General features: G+C 45.4%; 1 protein-coding gene across 3 annotated transcripts in view; it reads left to right on the top strand.

Annotated features, from left to right (window-relative positions):
- The window catches only part of NEMF (nuclear export mediator factor), a 132,372-nt gene that overhangs the window by 29,094 nt on the left and 82,638 nt on the right, over positions 1 to 20,640 (top strand). For all 3 annotated transcript variants that reach the window (XM_030214074.1, XM_030214073.1, XM_030214075.1), the window contains 4 exons: positions 4,383 to 4,458; positions 7,236 to 7,298; positions 8,677 to 8,754; positions 9,751 to 9,959. In XM_030214074.1, coding sequence (XP_030069934.1) covers positions 4,383 to 4,458; positions 7,236 to 7,298; positions 8,677 to 8,754; positions 9,751 to 9,959 — 426 coding nt within the window. The remainder of the gene's footprint in view (positions 1 to 4,382; positions 4,459 to 7,235; positions 7,299 to 8,676; positions 8,755 to 9,750; positions 9,960 to 20,640) is intronic.

The following is a 20,640-nucleotide window of genomic DNA, read 5'->3' as shown; positions in this document are numbered from 1 at the left end:
AAGTCCCGGATGCGGCCTTTCGCCCCTCTAAATCGATGCAGTTTCTTTATCCTCTGCCAGAGGCTGATAGAACCTTTCTTAAGCTTCCGGTGGTAGATGCTGTGGTCTCGGCTGTTACCAAGCGCAACACGGTTCCAGTGGATGGCGGAACCGCGTTGCGCGATGCTCAGGACAGGAGACTTGACACTCTTCTTAAGAATAGTTTTCATGTTTCTTCTCTGGCGGTTCAAGCGGCTATTTGTGGTTCTCTGGTGGCCAGAGCTTGTTTTCGTTGGGCGGAAAGAGTTTTGGACCGCTCTTCCGATGATTTAGGAGCCATTGATGTGGAAGTGGCTAAGATTGAGATGGGCTCTGCATTTTTAGCTGATGCTCTGTATGATCTGTTGAGGGCTTCTTCTAAGTCCTTGGCCTTGGGGGTCGCTGCCCGTCGCTCTCTTTGGTTGAAAGGTTGGTCGGCGGATGGGGCGTCCAAGTCTAAATTAAGTAAATTCCCTTTTAGAGGCTCCTTTTTATTTGGTGAAGAGTTGGATAAGTTGGTTCAGTCCCTGGGGGATTCTAAGGTCCCGCGTCTTCTGGAGGATAGACCTCGGCAGTCTAGTCGCGGGGCTTTCTTTGGTCGTGGTCGCATGCGTTCTTTCCGTAGATTTCAATCTGATAGGGGTCCTCAGACTCAGAAGCCTCGTTTTTTCAACAGGACTCAGTCCTTTCGCGGTTTCCGCAGAGGAGGTAGATTCTCAGCTGCGAGTTTTCGCTCCCCTTTGCGGGCTTCCCAATGAAGGTGCGAAGGGCTCTCCTCTGATTCCCGTTGGAGCTCGGCTGGCTCAGTTCTATCAGAGGTGGGCCCAAATTACTTCGGATCAATGGGTCTTGGAAGTTATTCGAGACGGTTATGCCTTAGAATTCGCAAGGCCCATTTCAGACGCCTTTCTGGAGTCTCCCTGTCGCTCTCGTCTCAAGGCGGGGGCGATTCGGGAGACTCTACAGAGGCTCTTGGACCTTCAGGCCATTTGCCCTGTCCCGCCGGCGGAGCGCAAGCGGGGTCGTTATTCCATTTATTTCGTAGTCCCAAAGAAAGAAGATTCCTTTCGTCCTATTCTAGACCTCAAAGCTGTCAACCGGGCGCTCAAGGTTACAGGTTTTCGTATGGAGACTCTTCGGTCAGTAATAGTAGCGGTGCGCAAAGGGGAATATCTCACTGCATTAGATCTTACAGAGGCGTATTTGCATGTTCCCATTTGCCCGGCTCACCACAAGTTCTTGCGATTTGCGGTTCTAGGTCATCATTTCCAGTTTCGAGCGCTGCCTTTCGGTCTTGCGACAGCACCGCGCACATTTACCAAGATTATGGTGGTGGTGGCAGCGGCCCTCCGGAAAGAGGGCATTCTCGTCCATCCTTACTTGGACGACTGGTTGATAAGGGCGAAATCTTATCAAGAAAGTTGCCAGGTCACGGAACGAGTGGTAGCGTTCTTACAGTCCCTAGGTTGGGTGGTGAATCTATCCAAGAGCAGTTTGGCTCCCTCGCAGTCTCTCGAGTATCTGGGAGTTATCTTCGATACGGCGAGGGGTCAAGTTTTGCTTCCGCAGGGCAGGATTCTGAAGCTCCGGTCGCAGATTCTGAATTTGATACATCACAAGGTCCCTTGTGCTCGGGATTATCTTCAGGTTCTCGGATCCATGGCAGCCACGATAGAGGTGGTGCCTTGGGCCAAAGCTCACATGAGGTCTCTTCAGTGGTCTCTTCTGTCTCGGTGGTCGGCGCAAATGGATTAGCTTCTGAAAAGTTGCCTCTGCGCAACCGGGAACGCGTCTCGCTATTTTGGTGGTTAAAGATGCAGAATCTCACGGTAGGGATGCCATTGGAGTCTCCTCGGTGGATTCCGTTGACGACAGATGCCAGTCTCCGAGGCTGGGGGGCTCATTGCCTAGGTCAGTGGACCCAGGGTCTCTGGTCTCCGCTGGAAGCAGCTCAGTCCATCAATTTTTTGGAGACCAGGGCGATTCGGTTGGCTCTTCAGCACTTCAAGTTTCTCCTGGTGGGCAAAGCAGTACGAGTGCTCTCGGACAACGCCTCAGCGGTGGCTTACATCAACCGCCAGGGAGGAACGAGGTGCCGTCTGCTGTGTCGAGAAGCGGAAAGTCTTCTCGCCTGGGCAGAGTTGCACCTCACAAACCTCTCAGCTTCCCATGTAGCAGGAGTGAACAACGTCCAGGCAGACTTTCTCAGTCGTCACACTCTCGATCCAGGGGAATGGGCTCTCAGCGATCAGGCGTTTCAGTTGATAGTACTCCACTGGGGTCTTCCAGTTTTAGATCTTTTCGCCTCAAGTCTCAATTCCAAAGCTCCTCGCTTCTTCAGTCGCCGAAGAGATGCAAAAGCGGAAGGGGTCGACGCCCTCTTGCAGAGGTGGCCCTCCGGTCTTCTTTACGCGTTTCCTCCATGGCCACTAATAGGTCGTCTCCTGCAGAGGATCGAGGAACACGGGGAGCCGGTAGTGTTGGTAGCACCGGACTGGCCTCGGCGTCCTTGGTATGCGGATCTGCAACGTCTGTTGGGGGCGTCTCCTCTCCGACTTCCAGTGCACAAGACCTTGCTGGTACAAGGGCCCGTTCCTCATCCAGACCCGGCTCGATTTTGTCTTACGGCCTGGCTCTTGAACGGGCCCGCTTAGCTAAGAAGGGTTTCTCAGCTCCAGTAATTTCCACTATGCTTCGCTCTCGTCGGCGTTCCACCTCTCTGAGCTATGTTCGCACCTGGAGAATTTTTGAGGCTTGGTGTTCAGATGCTGGCATTGTTCCTTTTCGTGCGTCGGTACCTCAGATGTTAGATTTTCTGCAGCGAGGCTTTGATAAAGGACTTTCGCTTTCTTCTCTAAGAGTGCAGACGGCAGCTCTGTCCTGTTTCAGAGGAAGGATTCGTGGTAAGTCTTTGGCCAGTATTCCCGAGGTGGCCCGGTTTTTGAAGGGAGTTAGTCTTCTTCGTCCTTCGGTCAGGCCAATCTTTCCATCTTGGGACCTTAATCTGGTCCTTTCGGCTCTAACGAAGCCGCCTTTTGAGCCGTTACTAGCGTGTTCTCTGAAGGATTTGACACTTAAGACAGTGTTTTTGGTGGCTATTGCATCAGCCAGGAGAGTCTCAGAGTTGCAAGCCTTTTCCTGTAGATCTCCGTTTCTGGAATTTTCTAAAGAGCGAGTGGTACTTCGACCTGTTCCTTCTTTTTTACCCAAGGTCGTGTCTCGGTTTCATATGTCCCAGTCGGTTTTCCTTCCTGTGCTAGGATCGGCCTCAGGCACGAGGGAGCAGCAGAACTTGCGTACTCTGGATGTTAAGAGATTTCTTAAACGATATATCGCAGTTACGGACGATTTCCGTCGCTCGGACCATCTTTTTCTCCTTTTCGCTGGGCACCGCAAGGGCTTGTCAGCTTCTAAGCCCACTTTATCTCGGTGGATTAAGGAGATGATAGCGTCTGCTTATCTTTTAGCAGGCAAAACGGTTCCTGAGGCGCTTAAGGCTCATTCAACACGAGGGCAGGCAGCCTCATGGGCGGAGTGCTCCTTGGTGCCTCCAGAGGAGATCTGTAAGGCGGCGACTTGGTCTTCTCTTCATTCCTTCTCTAAGCATTACAGACTTGATGTTCAGTGTCGTCAAGAGGCGGTCTTTGCATCCCGAGTGCTCACAGCGGGTTTGCTGGGGTCCCTCCCGTAGGACTACTGCTTTGTTACGTCCCATCAGTCCAATCCTGGGCCGGTCCGGAGGGATGCTAAGGAAGGAGAAATTAGACCTTACCTGCTAATTTGCTTTCCTTTAGTCCCTCCGGACCGGCCCAGGCCCCTCCCGTGTGCTATTTTTCATTCTACATTGCTGTGTACAGATATTCAACTGTCGTCTTCAGAGCTGTTCGGCAAGTTAGACAGTTAAAGGATTTGCATACTGTTCTCCAAGTTAAATGGTTATATACTTCATTATGTTATGCAAGTTGAACAGTTTCAAGAATTTCATAGTTTTATGTTATGCAAGTTGAACAATTTAAACAAGTACAAAAATCTGTACATAATTGGCCATATCTCAGCTCTGAAACGAGTTGTTGGTGAGCCCTCTGTCACGGCTAAGCCGTAGTTGTAAGCACGTTTATCTGGTGCTTCCTGGCTGCTTGGATTCCTCATGGCACAGAATATAGGTTCTTCTTTTCCTTTCTGCTTTGTTATTCAAATACTGAGGCTAGGGTCACATGACCAGGGCTCTTATTGGCTCTCTAGAGTCAGAGTTTTTTTCTCAGTCTCCACCTGCTGGTAGGCGAGCACAACCCATCAGTCCAATCCTGGGCCGGTCCGGAGGGACTAAAGGAAAGCAAGGTCTAATTTCTCCTTTTGCTTTACAGATATGAGGAATTTCATCCTTTTTTGTTCGCCCAGCATTCAAGTTGTCCTTACCTGGAATTTGAGTCATTTGATAAGGTACTTTGCAGACCCTATAAAACAGTATGTAAGTAATTCAGAGACCTATGCCCTATGGATTTCCCCCAGAAACCCAACTGTTTGTTCATTGACCACTAAGGGGTAGCTGGTGCCAACAGTATGGTGCAGTGTTTACACACAAAGGGGTGAACCTGAAGCTCTGAAGTTCCCTTGCTGCCACTCAGCATGGATCTTGAGCAATGGCTTGCCTGCTCTGTTCTTAAAGCTAGAATGTAAGCTGTTTGGGAAGAAACCTTTAGCTATTATATACAGAGCTGTGTACACTGTTATCAAATTGAATTAGAGGAGAAGGAGGCAGAGCTTACTTAGAGCTTAAAATAAAAAGTTATAGCATTGTGCCTGAAACATTTTGATATGTACTTAGTCTTAAGAACTACCTCTAGTTAAGCACTATCCCCCTCATTCTATAATGTGGCACCTAAATTTATGTGTTAGTCATTCAGCACTATTATATAAATGACACACAACTCACTTAGCACCAGTGCTTTTTTTGTAGAAAAAAAGGTGCTGGTACTCATTGTGGGCGGGGTCACCACATATGGCTCCACCCCTATTATAGCCACACCCCTTATACCAACCATGGCGCATATAAACAGACATCATTGAAAATATTATACTAGTATAGGAGAAAAAAAGAATGTGATTTTTATTCATTATAAATAATTTCTATCTTAAGTAGAGGAGTGTGGTAGCCGTGTTAGTCCACTCTTAAGGTTATCAATAGAAATCAAACAAAATAAAACATGGAAAAGAAAATAAGATGATACCTTTGTTATTTTTATTTTATTTTATTTTTTATGTCCAATAAAAAAGGTATCATCTTATTTTCTTTTCCATATTTTATTTTGTTTGATTTCTATTGATAAATAATTTCTGTAAGCTGTTACAGGTCCAGTATCTCCAGTGGGATACTGGACCTGTAACAGCAGATGTAAATTCTCAAATTGGACATATTCCAGACACTAAAATGAAAATAAAATGATTTTTTCTACCTTTGTTGTGTGGTGACTGTTTTTCTGATCATGCTGGCCCAGTATCCGATTCTGCTGCTATCTGTCCTCTTAAATCCGTTTCCAGGGCTTCCTTTCCATTTATTTCTTTACTTTCCGCCTTTCTTCTTCATTTCTTGCCCTACATCCGTAAGTAAAAGCTGGGTCCTACTCCGCAGACTTGACTGTCCAGTGGATCCAGCTTCTACCTATTTTCTTCATCCATGTGCAGTTTTTCTCCTCTCTTCCTTTTCCCTCATCTCCTTCCTCACTCTTCCCTCCCCTTCATCCGTGTCCAGCATTTCTTCTCTCTCCCTGCCCTTTCCTCCATCCACCCATGTCCAGCAACCCTCCTCTCCCCCTGCCCCCCCCAGCCACCCATGCCCAGTGATTCTCCTCCCTCCCCTGCCCTCCCCTGCCCTCCCCTGCCTATGTCCAGCATGTCTCCTCTCCCCCCTGCCCTCTTCTCCATGTCCAGCGAGTCTCCTGTCCCCCTGCCCTCTCCTCCATGTCCAGCATGTCTCCACTCCCCCCTGCCCTCCCTTCCATTTCATATCCAGGGAGTCTCCTCTCTCCCCTGCCCTCCCCTCTCCAAGTCGTGGCGAACCGGTCCGGAAGTGAAGGCAGCAGTGAGGCAGGCACACACTCAGCAGGCAGGTTCGTCTTCGTCTCCTCTCGCGTTGCTTCCCTCTCAGCGCATCCCGCCCTCGAGGGCGGGACGCGTTGAGAGGGAAGCAACACGAGAGGAGATGAAGACGAACCTGCCTGCTGTGTGCCTGCCTCACTGCTGCCTTCACTTCCGGACCAGTTTGCCGCGACTTGGGGAGGGCAGGGGAGAGAGGGGACATGCTGGACAGGGAGGGGAGAGAGAATCACTGGACTGGGAGGGCAGGGGAGGGGAGAGAGAGTCGCGGGAGCGGGACCTGAGGAAAAAGGTGCCGGTACGCCATACCGGCATGTACCGGCACAAAAAAAGCACTGCTTAGCACATACTGTAAGTGAAATGCTAAAATGCCGCATTTAGGCATGCCCACTTAGTCTGCTGTTGTCATGACATAAGTGGATGTTCCTAAATGTAGGCATGTTGATGCTGATTTAATAGAATCTTGCCGCCCAATATTTATTTAAAACCATTTAACTGGCAAGCAAGGGCTCCTGGCCGGTTAAATGGCACTTAACTGGCAATATTCAGTGGGAGATTGACGGTTATCTTCCACTGAATATTGCCGGTTAGTGCTTAGCAGATAACTGGTGATATCGTGTGATATAAACAGCTATCCGCTAATATTCAGCGCATCACCAGCTACGTTTGGTGGCCAAATTAGGCTGCTAAAATAGCAGGTGTATCTTTGGCAGGTTTAAACGGTTGTCCAGCACTGAATATTGGCTTGGCCAGTTATGTTTAACCTGGCCAAAAATAAACCAGGTATTCAATGCCGGTCACCAGAAGCGACACGGCATTGAATATCCAAGCTGAGCACCGACCACGGGAGGCAGCTCAGCTAACTGTCATGGTCTGAAAATTGGGCCCTTGTCCAGATTCCATTATAGAATTATGAATGCAGCTCCCTTATCTGCTGGGCTACAGAAGTTGCAGTCTCTCACTCTTGCTATGTATTTCACTCACTCCGGGAGCAATGATCTGCTGAAATCCCAGCATATATATCTGCCTCCAGCTGAAACCTGCCCAGGTGTTTCCCAGTGCAGGTTCCTGATTTGCTCTTGAGGGCTGGATTAGCTTTGTTTCTGATGTGTGTTTCCCTTCAGGCAGTGGATGAATTTTTCTCGAAGCTAGAAGGTCAGAAGATCGACTTGAAGGCGTTGCAGCAGGTATGATCTCATGAGTGGGGTGATGGCAGTTTTATGTATTTTCCTTCTGCTCCGTTCTCAGGTTTTGGCACATTTTAGTGTTGCCTTGATAAATTTTATTGTTTGGTCAGAGAAGTGTAGAAATATGGTAATAAAATAAAATGTAATAAAGAGTGATCATTGTAAGTCCATGAGCACTACAGAGAGCAGAACAGGCATCAATAGCAGAACATTGAGTGGCCTGGATCTTGAATGCCATGAAAGGGCCGTGTCACTTGACTGTGCATAGGATCAAGGGAAGCACAAACTCAGGAGACATCGGTAGACTTACCAATGTGTAATTTTCTTTTTAATTTTTTCTTACACTTTTTTTTTTTTTGTGGTTGTTATATCCTTTAAATTCCCTGAGAACAATTCATGTGCCAGAGCTTCCCCAGTCTGTTTTGATACATGTAAACCACAATGGCCTGATTCATAGAAGGTTGTTCCCTTGAATATATATTGAAGGAAACCCTTCATAAATCACACCCTAAATAGGAAACAGTGTGTGAATGTTTGTCATGCTGAAGCAGATCTGTCTCTTTGCATCTCTGTCAAGGGTGGACTGACAGGGATCTGGGCCCCTGGGCAATAAGGGTCATGCCTCTTTCCCCAGATCCCACATCTCTCCATCTCCCTGGATCCAACATTTCTCCCCCCCCCCCCTCTCCAGATCCAACATCTTTCTCCTCTCCAGATCCAACATCTTTCTTCCCCCACCCCAATGCAACATTTCTCCCTCCCCTGGGAGCACATCTCTGTTTCCTCCCTTGACAGCTCCACCATCTCTGCCCCCTCCCCCACAACCAGGTCCAACATCTCTGTCTCCTTCCCTTCCTCAGGTCCAACATCTCCCTCTCTCTCCTCTCCCCGGGTTCAGCTCTCACCCCCCCCCCCCCCCCCCCACTTACCTCAAAAGTTCCTTTTTCCATACAGGGTTCCGGCATAGGCTGTCTGCTGCCTACCGGAACCTTCTGTCTGCCGCGGCCAGTCCTGGCGGAAGCAGGAAGTTACATCAGAAAGGGGCGGGCTGCGGCATAGAGAAGGGTCCGGTCAGTGGCAGACAGCCTATTCCAGGACCCTGTATGGAGAAAGGAACTTTGAGGGAAACATGGGGGGTGACAGAGACGGGGGAGATGCCAGAGTCGGGGAGGGGGAGTGCAAGACCTGGGGACGGAAGGGAGAGGGATGTCGGTCATGTGGGAAAGGAATACTGCCTCCCCACCCCCCCCCCACCCCCAACTGCTCTCTGTCCTGGTTTTGTATTTTTTTCTATCAATAAGCAAGAAGAAAGGTGTGTTAGTCATTCTGGTGTGAGGGTTTTCTGCACTTAACCCTTTCTTTCGTTGGTTCTTTCCAGGAGAAACAAGCCCTGAAGAAACTGGAAAATGTGCGTAAAGATCATGTGCAAAGACTGGAATCTCTTCATCAGTCTCAGGTAGAGTCTACAAATGCTTTTTGTATATTTGTGAAATTTATTTCTCGCCTTTCCAAGAATGAGCCTGTCTAAGGTGAAATTCTAAAACTATGACACAATCAGTGATATTTAAATAACATAAAACCACATGTAAATGTATGTAATTCATGTATTAACATAAGTGTTGCCGGACTGGGTCAGACCAAAGGACCATCTAACTCAGTATCTTGTTTCTAAAAGTGCTCAGTCCAGGTTACATGTATCTGGCAGAATCCCAAAAGTAGCAAGACCCCATAATTTGTAATTGAATTGAATTTTTAAATATATTCTCATTTTTTGTAGAAAAAGGTCAAATTCAAATGCAGATCACATACATACAAACTTTAGAAACCAAAATAAAATAAACCAATACTAGAGAGACTTTGGGGGCTGTTTTCAAATATTCATGGGTAGGCACAATGTCAGCAAGTCCTTTGCACCAGTTCCCACAGGTTCTCTACGCACATCCTTTTCTTAAGGATATTGAGGTAGCTGCAGACATTTGCACCTGCTTTCTCTGTGGGCACTTTCTACCATTTAGACCAGGGCTGTGCAACCTCAGTCCTTAAGGGCCACAATCCAGTCGGGTTTTCAGGATTTCCCCAGTGAATATGCATAAGATCTTTTTGCATGCACTCCTTCCATTGTATGCAAATAGATCTTAAGCATATTCTTTGGGGAAATCCTTAAAACCTGACTGAGTTGTGGCCCTCGAGGACCAAGGTTGCCCGCCTCTGCTTTAGACCAAGACATTGCTTTTGGTTCCCAGTGAAATATTTCAATTCTAGTACATTGAAAGAGATTTAATTTGATTAAGAGGTATTTTTAAATAAGACTGTGTAGAGAAGATTTCCCAGACCTGTCTTGGGGGACCCACAGGATATGTGCAGTGAATACGCATGAGATAGATTTGCATATACTGCTTTGCATAGAATATTGGGCATTCTTCTGAATTTCTAATAATAGTTGTATTTCTAGGAAATTGATAAGGTGAAAGGCGAGCTGATTGAAATGAATCTTGAGATTGTGGACAGAGCAGTCCAAGTGGTACGGAGTGCCTTAGCCAACCAGATAGACTGGACAGAAATTGGAATGATTGTGAAGGAAGCCCAGGTTCAGGGGGACCCTGTGGCCAATGCAGTGAAAGAGTTAAAGCTGCAAGAGAACCACATCACAATGTTGCTGAAGTAAGTGTACAACCAGGAATATGGAGAGAAATTGTCAGTTCACTGCAACGTATTACATGTTCTCTCATTTCTCATGTTGTCACTCTGCTTGCTGTGATCCTTCTATTAAGAACATAAGAATAGCCATACTGGGTCAGACCAATGGTCCATCTAGCCCAGTATCCTGCTTCCAGCAGTGGCCAATCCAGGTCACAAGTACCTGGCAGAAACCCAAATAGTGAATAAAAAACCAGGGAAACAATGTGCCCCCATGTGAATAAACAGTGTGTTTTAAGCCTGTAAAATGTATTAGGTATTTTTCTATTTTAATTATGTCCTGAAGTGTATTTCTCCTGTTTGGTGAGCAGGTGGTGTTTCTTTGCTGTAAAGCTGTTATAGGGAAGTAAGGTTTTTTTTTTTTTTTTTTACTAAAGATTAGATTGAGTTATCTGCAGCAGGGTCCATAGGAATAAAATGGGACCTGCTGCAGATAACTTGAGCTAGCCTTTAGTAAAAGACCCCCTGAATTTTCTTTTTCTTTGACATATGCAGGAAGCAAGCTGTAGTATACTTTCAAATCTTGTTGACTGGGCTCTGATTGACCCAGGAGCTCATTTCCTTTAGAGTGTACTGATTTTGCCTTCAGTCCTAGCCAGGAAGGAAAGAGAGCAGAATCTCTTTGCTGAGGTTCTGAAAACAAACAGTTATATATCCTGATCTTCCCAGGTACTTTTCTAGGAAGTATGCAAATGTTTAGTTAGTTTTATAATTGATCCATATTTCAGTTACTTTTATTGTTTGCTAATTGCACATTTTTTGTTCAGTGAACAAAATATTTTTATGAGAATAAACAAAATTGTTTGTTTGCTCTGCTTGTCTGGACTGATAAAGAATTCTGGTGGTTTGTGTGTTGGGCCCCAGTAACCTAGAAATCACTGGGGATAATTTGAGAGTGGGAGACTTGCCCAGAGGCGGTTGTGACCCAGTCGGTGGGAGGAGGGTGCTAGTGTAGAGCATGAGCGGCAGATGCAGGCAGACCTTACCTGAGCTGTGCTAGGTATAGACCCTCTAAGTGGCCGTGGGGTAACCCAGGCAGGTGGCTAGGCATTTCGTGACACCCCACATATATACTCAACAAATAAAAGGGGAACACTAAATAGTGACAACCTAGAAAATAAAAATATCCCCAGCTATTGATTACAGCAATGTAGCAAAGTGTCATTAGATAATCTATTGTGATTGACCATTGGCTATTCAAAACCCCAGCAATACAATGATATCAATCACTTGCCACAGTCTGCCACACTGTATCTTTTAAAAACTGCCACTAGGATAAATGAGCCAAAATAGCTCTGACTTTATTAAATACAAAAAATAAAAATGTATATCTCACAAACTTCACTACTTTAATGGACTAGCTTTGATAACATAAAATACAACGACCACTTATAGATGTTTACAACTACAGCGCTGGTACCAATATATTACCATGGGACTTTGCCATGTAGTAGCTGCAAAATTAACATGGAAAGTTTGGGAAGCATTCCCAGCATTTACTGCTACAGGTGCCATGATAAATTTGCAGCTGCCGCGTGGTACTTTGCTTGGAGTTAGCACGGAAGGACTTGGGGCCTCCTATGTAGGAGGTAGTAAATGGTGCTGCACCAGCTGCAAAAGTGACGATTGGCACATGGTATTTGCAGCGTGCTAACAACAAAATGCTTTCCATGCCAATTCCCTGCACATGACATAACCCAAAAACACTTAACACACAGAGTACCACAAAATAATTGCAAAAATATCACAAAGCCTCGTAATGCGGTTGTGTGCTATCAGTTATGACTTGTATTATGGGATAGTTTCTGGAATGTTATCACAGTATTTTCTTTGTATTATGGACGGTGGGGGGATTATGGGTGTATTACTACTGTCTTTTCTTGTGGAAGATGTGATATTTTATTCAATGTACAATTATCATGTTGGCTGTGTATTTTTTTCTTATGTCGTCCTTAAAAACCTCGAAACATAAAGGGCCCTGTAGGTTCTTATGTATCTTTATCAAATGCCAGCACAAAATCTGACAAAATTGTGACTACAGTACAAGTTGCTCAGGCCAAAGTATGCAAAATGTATAACCTATGCATGGACTTCATTACTCTGGCTACACTCCTTCCAGATCCTCTCCTGAACACCCCTACAGCCAGGCAGTGAATGGGTGCGCACCAATTTGACAAATTGGGTCCTAGATGCCGACTATGCTCTACCACCCCTACTCACCGTAATGGCCATTGTCTCGACCTCGTTCTCTTCTCTTCCTGCTCACCTTCCAATTTCTGCACCTCAGTCCTTCCTATCTCAGATCATCACCTAATCACCCTCACACTTCATCACCCTCCCCCTCGCCCAACTATAACCACTGCCTTCAGGAATCTCCAGGCCGTTGACCCCCGTACCCTATCCTCTCACATCTCCAATCTCTTCCCTTCCATCTCGTCTTCCGAATCTGTCGACATGGCTGTCTCTGCCTACAATGAAATTCTCTCCACTGCTCTGGATACCCTAGCACCATCTGTCTCTCGCCCCACTAAGCGCATTAATCCTCAGCCCTGGTTAACCCCTTGCATCCGTTACCTTCGCTCCTGCACCCGATCTGCTGAAAGACTCTGGAGGAAATCTCGCACCCTGTCAGACTTCACCCATTACAAATTCATGCTATCCTCCTTCCAGTCCTCCCTATTCCTTGCCAAACAGGAATATTATTCTCAATTAACTAATTCTCTTGGCTCCAACCCTCGTCGCCTCTTCGCCACCCTCAACTCCCTACTTAAAGTGCCCTCCGCTCCCACCCACCCCCTCACTGTCTCCTCAAACACTAGCTAATTACTTCCACGATAAGGTGCAGAAGATAAACCTTGAATTCACTTCCAAGCCTTCTCCTCCCTGTGACTTCTTAACCCACTCCCTCAACCAACCTAGCCTGGCCTCCTTCTCCTCCTTCCCTGAGATAACCGAAGAGGAAACTTCTCGCCTTCTTTCTTCCTCTAAGTGCACCACCTGTTCCTCTGATCCCATTCCCACCAATCTGCTTACCAACATCTCTCCTACAGTTAACCCCTCAATCTGTCCCATCCTCAACCTCTCTCTCTCCACTGCTACTGTCCCTGACACCTTCAAGCACGCTGTAGTCACACCACTTCTCAAAAAACCAACCCTAGACCCCACCTGTTCCTCCAACTACCGCCCTATCTCTCTTCTACCCTTCCTCTCCAAATTACTTGAACGCGCTGTCCACAGCCGCTGCCTTGATTTTCTCTCCTCTCGGGCCGTCCTTGATCCGCTTCAATCCGGCTTTCGCCCACTACACTCGACAGAAACAGCACTCTCTAAAGTCTGTAACGACTTGTTCCTTGCCAAATCCAAAGGTCACTATTCCATCCTCATCCTCCTCGACCTATCTGCCGCCTTTGACACCGTCAATCATAATTTACTTCTTGACACACTGTCCTCATTCGGGTTCCAGGGCTCCGTCCTCTCCTGGTTCTCTTCGTATCTTTCCCAACGCACCTTCAGAGTATATTCTAATGGCTCTTCTTCCACCTCCATCCCGCTCTCTGTTGGAGTTCCCCAAGGATCTGTCCTTGGACCGCTTCTTTTCTCGATCTACACCTCTTCCCTGGGCTCGCTGATCTCATCACATGGTTTCCAGTACCATCTTTATGCGGATGACACCCAGCTTTATCTCTCCACTCCCGACATCATGGTCGAAACCCAGGCCAAAGTTTCAGCCTGCCTTTCAGACATCGCTGCCTGGATGTTCAACCGGCATCTGAAACTGAACATGGCAAAGACTGAGCTCCTTGTCTTTCCACCCAAACCCTCTTCTCCTCTTCCCCCACTTTCCGTTTCTGTTGACAACGCCCTCATCCTCCCCGTCTCTTCAGCCCGCAATCTCGGAGTCATCTTCGACTCCTCCCTCTCCTTCTCTACCCATATCCAGCAGACAGCTAAGACCTGTCGCTTCTTCCTCTATAATATTAGCAAAATTCGCCCATTCCTCTCTGAACAGACCACCCGAACCCTCGTCCACTCGCTCGTTACCTCTCGTCTTGATTATTGCAACCTTCTTCTCACTGGCCTCCCGCTTAACCATCTATCCCCCCTTCAATCTGTCCAAAATTCCGCCGCACGTCTTATCTACCGCGTGAACCGATACTCTCATATCACCCCTCTCCTCAAGTCACTTCACTGGCTCCTGATCCGCTACCGTATACAGTTCAAGCTTCTCCTATTAACCTTCAAATGCACTCAATCTGCAGCCCCCCATTACCTCTCTACCCTCCTCTCCCCATATGTTCCCACCCGTAACCTCTGCTCTCAGGACAAATCACTCCTATCTGTACCCTTCTCCACCACCGCTAACTCCAGACTCCGCCCCTTCTGCCTCGCATCACCATATGCCTGGAACAGACTTCCCGAGCCCATACGCCATGCGCCCTCCCTGCCCATTTTCAAGTCCTTACTTAAAGCCCATCTCTTCTCCCTTGCTTTTGGCGCCTAACCACCTTCCCAATTCATGATACCTACACTGACTACATAGTTTGTAACCTTTAGATTGTAAGCTCTCTTGAGCAGGGACTGTCCTTCCCCATGTTAAACTTGTACAGTGCTGCGTAACCCTGGCAGCGCTATAGAAATGCTAAGTAGTAGTAGTAGCCTGCTGAGCGCTAATTCTGTAACGGCATCTGGGTGCTTATCTTAGATTCTGTTGTAGAATATTAGTGTAGGTCAACATCTGCATGCCTACACTGAGGTGTGCCCACTTACCAATAGCAGGCAAAAAGGCTCACATCTAAATGCAGCAATTTAGCATGTAACAGCGCTGTATAAGTGGGTGCCTCAACCATGCTCCGCTCCAAGGAGGTTTTATGACAGGAGACGGCATGAACCTATCTGGCCCATTCTGTGGGTGAAAACAAAAACCAACAAAGAGTGGAGAAACAGGATCGGCTACGTGGATAAAAATAAAAGAACAGCAAAAAAGTAGCGAGATCAACACGACACTCCCAAGACACCGTGGGTACGAGTAATAAAATGTTTAATTCAATGAAAATTAAAAAAGACTCGACACGGAGCTGTGTTTCGGCAAAAAACGCCTGCTTCAGGAGTCTGTTTGTTGTGTAAACCAAAGTATGGAACACCATAAATGAGGTAGTCAGATCAAGCCTTTAAAAACAGCTGCAGTGTTTGCTGCCTCCATGCTGTTAGTTTAGTGACACTGTGGCTGTTTTCAGCTCCAGTTTTGAATGATTTGTTTTTTTAAGCACATTCATCTTTTATTAGCCTTTTTAAAGGCTTGATTTGACTACCTCATTTATGGTGTTCCATTCTTTGGTTTACACAACAAACAGACTAGGCGTTTTTCGCCGAAACACGTCTCCGTTTCCATTCTGTGGGTGACCATTTAGGGTCACCAGGCAATGTGACCCCAAATATTTGAAGACGCTAATGAAAACAATATCAAACTTGTGAGTTTTTTTTTTAGTTTAAAACAATTTTTATTGAACAATCAATAAATCATTACAACCATAAGTCTGTATGAATTATTCATTTTTCTTCCCCTCTATAGCCCCTCCCTCCCCCAATATCTCTTGTCTTATCCTTCTTTGTTACAGCATCATTTCTTCTTGTATATTAACAATTTCAATGTAACTCCCTTCGCTATAGTATTTACATAATAACTTTATGATTAAAGAAGGTCTTACATACAGAACTAATCCCTCTTTATGTTAAATAAGTACACGTATGTCATTTTTTTTTATTAACTATTCTTCCCTTCCCCCTCCCCTGTTTCCTTCCCTCCCCCTTTTCCTACCCGTACTTCCTCTCCCTTCCCTCCCCCCCCCCCCCAAAAAAAAGGTCAAGAGTTCTTTATACTGAGATTGACTGTCACCAGCTTGTAGCGGATATCACTCCCCCTTTCATTAAAGGCCTCCTAATCGGTTGAGAACAAAACTGCGTGCTCGTGGAGCCAATGCTTGTATGTACGGTTTCCAAAATAAGTAAAACTCTTTTTGTCTTTTTAATTTCCATTGCACTTCTCAGAGTTCCATTAATAGTAACGCATGCAGTCTATTACGCCATTGCCAATAAGTAGCAGCCTCTTGGTGGATCCAATTGGCTAAGATGTATTTTTTCCCTATTAAAAATGCTCTATATAGCAAGAGATTATGATGGGCAGCACCAGTACCCCCCCCACCGTCTCCCCTCCCAACAATACCTGTTCTGGGCCCACTGATATATGTTGATTCATTATACGTGCCATGAAATTACATATCCTTTCCCAAAATTGTTTTATCACCGGACAATCCCATATGGCATGAAAGTATGTACATTGCGGCCCTCCGCACTTTCCACATTGTGGTGAATCAACTCCTCCCATTTTATACAATCTAAATTTGGAGGTATATGCTCGAAACAACACTCTGCCCTGACACTCTCTCAAATCTGCATTACTTATTTTCTGCGGGATTTGTCGCATGCTGCATAACAACCTTTGTGCAGTGATGTTTTTTTGTAAATCCGCTGTCCATTTTTCCAGCAGGTGTGGTAGTGTTCTATGTATAGTGCTGTGCATAAGCCGTTTATGTATTAAGGAGATAGATATGGGTTTCTCAGTAGGCATATCAAACAGTGTTTCTATCATGCTAGGTACATCAATAGCAAGAGATTGGCATGGGAGGCTGGCAACATAATGGGATATCTGCTGGTATGCAAATTTATCCATCCACATCATATTTCCAATTCCCAAAGACTCCAATTTTTTGATGCTACCATCAGATTCAGTAATATCCTGTAGGAGAATAAGCCCTTTTTGCTGCCATCTTTTAAATCTCTGACCCTCTATACCCGGGAGAAATCCTCCATTCCCTACTATTGGCAAGAGTGTGCTGTGGTGCTCATCAAACTTCAAAATCTGGCCCAAGTCCCTCCAAACCAGTCGAAGGGGACGAATCACTATGTTCCTCCGTAGGTGTGTTGGTAGTTCAGTTAACTTTGCCTGCAGCATGTAATGGAGTTTCAAGGGGTGTACCCACTCTTCCTCCATCATCCTCGGTGTATAGTGTGCGGTTCCCAAAAGCCAGTCCCCTATATGTCTAAGCAAACATGCCTTGTTATAGCGTTGTAAGTCTAGAACCCCAAAGCCCCCTCTATTCCATGGGTCTAGCAGGTTTTGCCATTTGATTTGTGGACGTCTTTTATTCCAAAAAAATTTGGAAAGCAGGCCCATCAACTTTTTCCAATCTCTTTTAATCATATAAATTGGCAATATCTGAAAGCAATAAAGCCACCTTGGAAATAATATCATATTGAACAGAGAAATTCTCCCTGACAGTGATATTGGTAGGTTAGCCCATCTCCCTAACATCTGTCTTGTTTGTTCAAATAGCTGGGCTATATTTAATTGGTATAATTGTGCTGGGTCTCCTGGCAGCTGTATACCAAGGTACTTAAAAGAGCCATCTGTTCTCTTAAAGGTACAACTGAGCTGCGCCCATTCCTCTTCAGACATCCACAAGGGCTGGACCTCAGATTTATCTAAATTCAAGCAGAATCCAGAAAACTCACCATATTCCTTAAATATCTCCAAAAGAGCTGGTAGAGATTCTCTCGGATTCTGAAGTACAACCAGTCGGTCATCCGCAAAGGCAGAGACCTTGAATTGTTCAGTTCCTAAACATACTCCTTGTACTGTCGCTAGGCCCATAATATCTCTAATTAAGGGGTCTAACACCATTACAAACAAAAGAGGCGAGAGTGGGCACCCCTGTCTTTTCCCCCGGGCTATCGGAAATTGCTGAGAGATCACTCCATTCACCGATACCTCTGCCACCGGATTCTTATATAAAGTTTGTATGGCCTTTGTAAAGAAACCTCCAACTCCATATGCCTCCAGAACTCCAAACATGAAGTCCCACCTCACTCTATCAAATGCCTTGTGTGCATCAAAACTAATAAGGAGTGAGGGGGCTTTCACATGTTTGACTTGTTCCAATGCCAGTAGTATCTTCCTTAGATTCTTTGCCACGGAGCGCTCCCGGACAAATCCCACCTGCGGATCTAATATCAATTGTGGTAGATACCTAGCTAACCTATTGGCCAAAATCTTTGCAAGCAATTTAGCTTCGAAAGATATCAGGGAGATGGGCCTATAAGATTCTGCCCGATTTGGATCCTTCCCTGGTTTTAATAATATAATTATCTGCGCTGTTTTCAACGAGTTTGGTAACTCTCCTCTCAAAACATGTGAGTTAAATACCTTAGCTATACAAGGCGCAATGTCTTCCACTAAAATTTTATACCACTCCGCTGTAAACCCATCCACCCCTGGTGTTTTATATAGGGGACTGGCTCTTATATTCCAACTAATTTCGTCTTCCGTAATTTCCGCTTCCAGGACATCTTGTTGCCTTCTCGTAAGTTGTGGAAGTTTTTGCCCCGCTAAGTATGTTATTGCCTCTAGTCCTTCGTCCCCCGGTGGGGCATATAACTGGGCATAAAAGGTTTCAAAGACTTTACTAATCTCTTTGTTCGTATGATAATTTGTGCCCTGTGTGTCTTGAATCCATGTTACCCATCTTTTGCCTCCCTCTTGGTGTACTAATCTCGCTAATAATTTTCCTTGCTTGTTAGCATGTTTGTACATTTGGTATTTGTAGTATACCTGAGATTGTTGTGTTCGGGTTTGAATCAAATGGTTTAACTCTATTTGTGCCTTTATGTATAGATTCTTATGGACAATGGAGTGTGTTTGTCCATATATTTGTCTGAGGTTCCGCACTTTTGTTTCCAGTCTTAACATTTCAGCTTCCTTTACTTTCTTTTTATGGGCAGAATAGGAGATAATGTGTCCTCTCAACACAGCTTTGGCGGCTTCCCAAAAGAGTATTGGGTCTGAGTGAAAGCTGTCTTTATTTAATTCAGCATAATCCTTCCATTTATCTTTTATGAAGGAGTGGAATGTACAGTGCTCTCGGAAATCTCCAATAAAATGGTCGTTCTGACTCACTGCTCCATTCTAATGTAATCCAGATCAATGCATGATCTGATACTTGTGTTGGGCCTATCTCTGCCTGAGTAAGAAACGTTGTACTATTCTGTGATGTTAATAAGTAATCTATCCGGGATTGCGTTCCATGGGCTCTAGAGAGATGGGTATAATCCCTCTCTCCCGGATGTAACAACCTCCAAGAGTCCACCAAATCTAAGTTCGAGCATATCCATGGTATGCCTCTGTTATAATTCATTGGTCTGACTCGTGAGGGGCCTGTGCTGTCCAACAATGGGTCGAAAACCATATTGAAATCTCCTCCCATAATTATTGGGAGCTGGCCAAAACTCTTCACTTGTTTAATCAAGGTCCGGATAAATTTTGTATCATTGATTTGGGGCATACACATTTACCAACAAAAGTGGTCTATTGTGTAGTGTGATGTGTTGTATTATATATCGGCCTTGTGAGTCAACAATCCTATTATTCAATACACATTGTAGTCCTTTATGGATCAGTATGACCACGCCTGCTTTTTTATTCAGTGCTGGACTATCTACCATCTCACCAACCCACCACCGACGTAATTTACTATGCTCCAGTGTATTTAGATGTGTTTCCTGAAGTAAGGCTATTTGCGCTTTATGTCTATTCAATGTTTGCAGAATCTTAGAGTGCTTAATTGGAGAGTTTATACCCCCCACATTCCATGAAACAATCTTTACTGTTGTTCTACCTTTAGTCTTTCAGCTATCAATAGCTCATTTTGATTGTATTTTTTTGCAGGAGAGAGGTATCCCAGGTGTGGGTTTTTTTTAATTTCACAGCTTTTTTTTATTTATTTGAAAGCTTCCCATATGTAACCCAAGGGTTTTTATTTTTACCTTGAAGGGGGGGGGGGGGGGGTCCTGGGGGGTGAGCTGCGGTCCTGCCATGGGTGTGGGCCCTCCGGAGTTGCAGACTTGTTTTTGGAGCCACGGGAGTCCCCACAACTTGGCCCCAAGTCTCAGGTAGAGCCGAGGTCTCTCTTAAAGCTGGCCCCTACAAAAATCAAGGCTTCCATGGCTCCAAAAACAAGTCTGCCGTTTCAGAATGCCAGCACCCACAGCAGGAACACAGCTCACACTCCAGGACCCCCCCCCCCCCCTCCAGATTTAAAACAAAAAAAAAACTTGGGTTTATTATGGGAAGCTTTCAAATAAAAAAGCTGTGGCTTCAACTTTTTGACATCATGCCATCTCCTGTCATAAAACCTTGTTGCTCCGCCCACACATACACTTCCTCGCATTTACACACCAAGTGAGTTGCGCACATCACTTATAAAATACAGCTTAGCACCCAACATGCACTTATGCATATAAGTACTAGTACTTACATTTAGGTGCTAATGTTATAGAATGAGGGAGAGTGTGAGCATGTATGCATGAGGTCATTTATAAAGGATTTTTTGCATGTAAAGACCTGTTATAAAATTATCCCAGTGGTTATGTGCAGTGCCAAAAATGCCTGTATTTTTATGTAACCTGTATTTAGGCGTGTTCAGGGTGGAGTACAGGTTGAACTGCGATTTATGTGCATTGTTTTCTAACTCTGATAACATTATACAGTTGAAGGATATTTTGATGTTGCATTTACCTTTTTAAGTCTATTAGA

Source organism: Microcaecilia unicolor, chromosome 9 (genome assembly GCF_901765095.1).
Source record: "Microcaecilia unicolor chromosome 9, aMicUni1.1, whole genome shotgun sequence".
NCBI lineage: Eukaryota > Metazoa > Chordata > Amphibia > Gymnophiona > Siphonopidae > Microcaecilia > Microcaecilia unicolor.
This window is presented reverse-complemented; position numbering and strand designations above follow the sequence as displayed.